Here is a 6,862-nt window from a genome sequence, read left to right as displayed (position 1 = left end):
GGTGATGACATCATGGCTCTGGTATATAAACCTGTACGGTGATGACATTATGGACCCGGTATATAAACCTGTACGGTGATGACATCATGGCTCCGGTGTGTAAGCCTGTACAGTGATGACATCATGGCTTCGGTATGTATGCCTGTACAGTGATGACATCATGGCTCCTTGCAGCAACATACCGAATCTTCTGATTTGATTCGAGTAGCACAAAAACAAAACGTGTTTACAGCCACAATTTTCTTCTATTAGAAACATTTTACGCATTTGATTTTGAGACAATCCAAGAAATTCAATCAAAATGTAATATTTATTATACTACAAAAATGTGAAATGTAGTCATTCTTCAGACAGAATGATCAGTACATATAGCTTGTAATGTTTTAATTCACACAATTTTATATATATTTATAGTGCTATATTTAAAAAAAAAATGTATAAAATATGGTGACTTAAAGAGTTTGTAGTTCAGCAGAATTGCTGGTGGATTGCTGTAATGTCATGCCCTGATCCATGCCTTGGCGTTGGTTTCTACAGCCACACTGTGCCGAGCTCAGTTTTTCTGCATACCGTTTTAGACAACATTTAGAAAAGTATTTGAAGACGAGGTACACAAGCTCACAGAGGTTGAGTACTATACAAAGTCCTGATGTAATTACTACAAAGTACAGGAAAATCTTCTTCTCTGTAGGCTTAGAGATATAGCAATCTACATGGTTTGGGCAAGGGTCGATGTCGCACTTCACTAGACGTGGAACACTGAACCCACCATATAATTTATAAAAAAGAATAAGAAAACCAAACTCAAGCGCCGTTTTGAATAGGAGGCTAATAACATATGTACAAAACAGACCGCCATCCATGCTTCCAGTGTTTTCATACAGCTTTTTGTTGTGTCTCTTCTCTCGACTTTCACGATAGGCCACGTGAAGTACTACAAGAAGAGACGGTGTAGACACCATTATCAGCTGTAGAGCCCAAAGTCGAACTTGAGAAATAGGGAAAAAATGGTCAAAGCAGACATTTTCACACCCGGGTTGTCTGATGTTGCACTCAAACTCCTTCTGTTCATCTTTCCAAACATTTTCTGCTGCAACAACATAGACTAGGAGCCGGAAGATGAAGACCACAGACAGCCAAATTCTTCCAATACCAGTAGAATATTTGTTAACGCCACTCAGTATGTCTCGTAGAAAAGTCCAGCTCATCTCTCTGCAGGGGAAGTGTTCTGAGGAAAGAAAATGATTTTATAGTTAGAGACAGAAATACTTATTCTAATAATGTACAGTAAATATTTTAGGATTTTGCTGGCACTCTCTACCGGTCATTAGCTTTACAATTTTTTTTCTTGTATTTCTCAGTAATGTACTTTCTCTTTTTAAATGTATTATTCAGTTATGCGCCAAGATTTAAGCCACTATCAGACCACTAGTAACCTACATTGACTTCGTACACGTGGTAGAACTATGGATTCTACGTGTCTTTAACACATCACGCATAGACTGACACACCAGTGCTGTAGCTCCACGTGTTTGTCGTGCATTTCAATATTGTGTGATTTTGCACTGCACGACATTTATAGCTTCCAAGGGATAACACAATGATCAACTGAGGCACACTACAGGGACAAACAAGATGCTTATTCAAAAAATGCAAACACTCGCCTTTATTAATCTATTTACGCCAGTTTTGATATAAACTAAGCCCTAAGGGTACCGTTACACTTAGCGATGCACCAGCGATCCCGACAATGATATGGATCGCTGGTGCATCGCTAAGTGGTCGCTAGTGAGATGCCACACAGGCAGATCTCACCAGCGACATAGCAGCGGTCGGGGGTCGCTACTTACCTGTCAGACGCAGCGATCCTGCGTCCTCCCGCCCGCGTCCACGCGTCGCTCGTCAGTGCCACAGGAAGCGCCCGACGAGAAATGGTCCAGGACGTTCTTGCGCGATCAGCGATAATCAGCGGGGGAGCCGGTCGGAGGTAAGTATCACATGTAGCGGCGATATCACTAGCAATATCGCTGCTGCGTCACAAAATCGGCGACGTTACAGCGATATTGCTAGCGAAATCGCTATGTGTAACGGGCCCTTAAAAGTTGCAATTTGTAGAAAAAATTGTGCCTTATCACTTGTTTTGAAAAGTGCAGAGAAAAGTGAGTGTGGTTATGACCCATATGTGTAAGATCGATTTATTACCAGGAAAGCAAAAAAATTGTGTTAATTAGAGCAGGTGCAGATGTAATGTCTGACTTTTTGAATACTGCACCAAATGTATTAATGGCTTGAATTGTTTAAGGGGGTTGTCACACTATGTGACTGCAGACTTGTGAATTGTCACAACGCACACTTTGCATGTTGAAGATTCTCTGGGAGCAGCTGTCATGTGACTGCAAGCATGTGATTTACATATTTCTGGCCACACTCAGACTAAACATGTCAATCCTTGCTCAATACACTTGCATTGAGCAAGGTAATGCACGTCTCGTTGCACATGACATGTCCATTGGCACCAGAGAATCCTGACAGCATGCAGTGTGCGCAATGTGAGGATTCACAAGTCTGCAGTCACAAATAGAGTGACTGCAGACTTGTAGCCTAAGGCCGGACAGCTCCTTTAATATATTTGGTGCAAATAACATCAACAATCTTTTTTTTTTTTTTTTTTTTTATAAAGACTACGAAACCCTGGCCTAAATAAATGTCAGACTGCACATCCATTGTGTTAAGCTTCATTTAGGCTAGTTTCACACTAGCGTTTATGAGTAGCTCCACCCACCGGGGCATGACGCTGCATGCGCCCTGCGTCCCCTATCTTTATCACAGGGGGCGCAGGCCGTGCGCAGTATGCATTTGGTGGCGCATGCGTCCTTTCGACGGTGCGCCGACCTGTGCCAAACGCAACCTGCTGCAGTTTGGTTGCGTCGGCGCACCGTCAAAAAGGCGCATGCGCCGCCAAACGCATACTGCGCACGGCCTTAGCGGCGGCCGTGCGCAGGCCGTCGCTGCGCTCATAAACGGTAGTGTGAAACTAGCCTTAGACACCTGTTTTAGTATTTGTTCTATCCGTGTATATGTGTGACAAGGTGGCACGGGGTGGTAGTCGTGGGCACCCCGACACCTTGTACATGAAAAGATAAATAAAATCCTGGTACTGCTATACAGTTGGACATCTCTGTCAGATTCCCTTCAGCTGCTACCATGTCGGCCCGCATTCATGAGCTCCACAAATCACTTCAGAGACAAGGTCATTTTCCAACAGCTTAACTTTACTAGACAATAGCGTATTCATCAAATAGGCAGCACAAGTCAAACACGGAGACATCTTATCTGCATTCTTCACACAGGCATCACAAGTTAAACAGAGCCATGTTCTTATCTTTCACTGTTATCTGGACAGACTTTATCTTCTGCATCAGCTTCCCTTTCCCGGCAAGCTCAACTATATCCCTGGACAATCCGTGTCCCACCTGTTTCCTTGGACAATCCCTGTCCCTCTTCTGAACAATCTGTCCTTCTTGTGCTGCATTCCCACCAGCTTCCTACCGTTTTTCTGGTCCAACTGCGCGTTATAGGGTAACGGGCTCGCCAACTCAGCTACCTCCTAATACCAGCCACTAGCTTTGGATCCTTCCTTGTAACGGTTTTGTATAAGCCGATGACCACCTGCAAGACTCTTAGCCCGGAGGCCCCTTGCTGAAACAGCATTATCTCCATGACCTGTAATACTCTGCTCACACCTCCTGCCCTTTGGGCAAGGTGCCCGGGTATCTGCCTCTAATCAGCAAGTGCCTTTCCTATACCTCCCTGCTCTGTACTGCTCTGCTGTGTGTGACTCCTCCCATCTGCTTAACCCTATGCTGCCTGTATCTAACACTCTTATCTATCCTAGTCTCTATCTCTAATGTGCCCCCATTATTCTAGTCCACCTATGGTTCTGCACTACTTCCTAATCTATTCCTAAGTCTATGCGCAACACATGACAAATACATTTACATTACAGTGCACACAGTAGTACAACATTAATAAAACATCAGGGTGCCACATGTGCCACAGGTGAACAGCCTTAAGGAGAGAGAAGGTACATGAGGATCCCCATCACCTCCTTACATATGATCGATAGAACACCCATTATAATCTATGGGCATTTTCACATATCTGTTTTGGGTAGGTTTTGCACACTTATTGTTCACCAGAAAAATGGAGATTTGCCATTTTTTATCCACTTTTACCAGATCAATTGCCAAAGCAAGCTGCTAATGGGTCCATAAGAAACTGGTAGCACTCAGATGCCATTCATATGTGATCTGAGTGTTGTCTATTTCTTACATTCTACGGGGTAGAAGTTTGGATTTTTTTTCATATGAGAAATGACCAAAAAATCAATTTTTCTCATATTCATAAAATGAATAAAGGAAGTCTGAATGAAACCATAAACCTAAGTGGTCCATTTTAGAACTTATTGGGCCTGTTAAGTGTTTCTTTTTCTGTTTTGTTTTGTTTTTTAACAATCATCATTATTACTTTGAGTTGGTTCTTTTACTGAGATGAGAAAAACTGGTTTTAACATAAAATGTTAGTATTTTTCATTTCTATTTCTAACACAATGGGTTTTGTAAGGTGACTGCTCAGACCAGTCATAATTAGAGGTGCTATAGAGGGTCAAAATGTTCCGACATAAACTATGATCTCTAAACTATGAGCTTCCACTGTCATATTAGGTGGACATGATCTCCATTTTCTGGACTGAAAATACTTAACCAGGGAAATATTATTCAAATACTGATGTCTCTGACGTAATGGAACTGGTGTTGGAGCTAAAATTATGTAAACTATTGGCGGCTTCAGATCTAACTGGGAGTAATGGTTCTGTCTGTATTGATTTTAGATATGAAGCAAAGATTGTCATTTTACAAATCAATTAGATCTTAAATATGAACAAATGCCATATAGATTTTCGCTCACTCTTTTTGCCACTGTGACTGTGCCATGGCCTAGACCTGTATGCTTCATGTATCTCCTCTATTAGCCAGAAGGCGTGACATGGCTGTATTATATAGCCAGCCATTCTTTTGAATGGATCTGTGCAGTATTTTAACAGGTGTTACGTGTTACAGAACCACTCAGCACCCAGAATATGTTGTGCAGTTATATGTATGTATAATAGGTTCCATGTGAGATGCATGTCCCTAATGCATCAGTTCACAGGCTGCACCCCTGGGCAGAGGGGACACGATAATCTTTAAATAAAATAAATAAATCTTTATTTTTATATAGCGCTAACATATTCCGCAGCGCTTTACAGTTTGCACACATTTTCATCACTGTCCCGGGTGGGGCTCACAATCTATATTCCCTATCAGTATGTCTTTGGAGTGTGGGAGGAAACCGGAGTGCCCGGAGGAAACCCACGCAAACACGGGGAGAACATACAAACTCCTTGCAGATGTTGTCCTTGGTGGGATTCGAACCCAGGACTCCAGCGCTGCAAGGCTGCAGCGCTAACCACTGAGCCACCGTGCTGCCCTCATAATCTCATTTTGTCCGCCCTCCCCCCACCTTTATATTCCCACAGTAAACATCGGCAGGCTCCGGCCACCTGCGGCTTTTGTAATGTATGTCTGGCCTGCCTCTTTTGTATTGGCCGGCCCTCTGTATCTGTGTGATATAGTCTGTGTCCTGTGAGTAAAGTGTTGTCAGACTGGAAATACGTGGAGAAGCAGTGATCTTTTATATGCGCCCATGTAACCAAGGAATTCCAGCCAGCGTCATTCATTCAGACTCCAGCCAACGCAGAGTGGACCTCCGAAAACACGGGGTGGTACTGAAAGAGGTACCCCAGCTTGGTAGACCCCGTTACACTGGTGGCAGCAGTGGGATATGATACCCCTTCTACAGGAGGAAAGGAATGAATGGAAAACAACTACCAGAAGTTAAAGAGGACTACATTAAAAGATCTGGTGGAAGCCCGAGGGTTGATCGCCAGCAACAAAACAAAAGCGGATTTGATAGCAGCCATCATGGAACATGACAGTGCAGCGCCCCCCAATGTGAACGTGGAGGAGACCGAATTCCAGAGGGAGGTAAAGAACAGATTAGCGTTCTATGGCCCAAACCCTGCGGTAGAGATCATACGAGAAGTGATGGCTGATGTGCATACTGATCTGAAGGAAAAGATGGCCGAGTGGACCAGGATAGAGGTAGCCAAGATAGAGATGGCAGAGCGGACCAAAGTGGAGCTGGCCAAGATGGAGATGGCAGAGTGGAGAGAGGAGAGTCAGTGAGCAGGGGGAGCTCTGGCCTTCGACCAGGTACCTTCAATAGTAAGCTCCAAAAAGATCCAGTATAATGCCTTCTGACAGTTGGGGGAGGCAGAGGAAGACATTGATGGCTTTCTGCAGGACTTTGAGCGGCAGTGTGCCCTTCATCAAGTGAAGCCGGAGGAACGGGTTCAGATTCTGGCCAGCAAGCTGACAGGCCGGGCAGCGGACGCCTATCGCACGGTACCTGATGAGGACTGTATGGACTATGAGCGGATCAAAGAAGTGATCTTGGCCTGGTATGCTCTGACACCAGAGGCATACCGCCAAAAGTTCCGCGGACTTATAAAACGCGTAACCGATACCCACGCTGAATGGGCCTGTAAATTACGGCGGTCACTGCTACAGTGGGTACAAGGGAGCCAAGCAACCACTAAGGAGGATGTCCTCCAGCTCTTCTTGTTAGAACGATTCTTTAATGGACTAACCACTGAGACACAGGAATGGCTTCGGGACAGGCGGCCAACGACTCTGGAGGAAGCCGCTCGTCTGGCCGATGAACATCATGATGCCAGGAGGCCACAGTTGTCCGGATCAAA

At 44.4% G+C, this 6,862-nt stretch overlaps 1 protein-coding gene across 2 annotated transcripts in view; it reads right to left on the bottom strand.

Annotated features, from left to right (window-relative positions):
- Positions 1-291: 291 nt before the first annotated feature.
- GJB7 (gap junction protein beta 7) overlaps positions 292-6,862 on the bottom strand; it is a 51,358-nt gene continuing 44,787 nt past the window's right edge. For both annotated transcript variants that reach the window (XM_073589618.1, XM_073589617.1), the window contains exon 2: positions 292-1,228. In XM_073589618.1, the coding sequence (XP_073445719.1) occupies positions 453-1,208 (756 nt within the window). In that variant the 5' untranslated portion in view covers positions 1,209-1,228 and the 3' untranslated portion in view covers positions 292-452. The remainder of the gene's footprint in view (positions 1,229-6,862) is intronic.

The sequence above is a fragment of the Dendrobates tinctorius genome, unplaced genomic scaffold (genome assembly GCF_039654945.1).
Source record: "Dendrobates tinctorius isolate UK_male_01 unplaced genomic scaffold, ASM3965494v1 ptg000111l, whole genome shotgun sequence".
In the NCBI taxonomy this organism is placed as follows: Eukaryota; Metazoa; Chordata; class Amphibia; order Anura; family Dendrobatidae; genus Dendrobates; species Dendrobates tinctorius.
The sequence above is the reverse complement of the archived record's forward strand: the minus strand, read 5'-3'. Positions and strand labels throughout refer to the sequence as shown.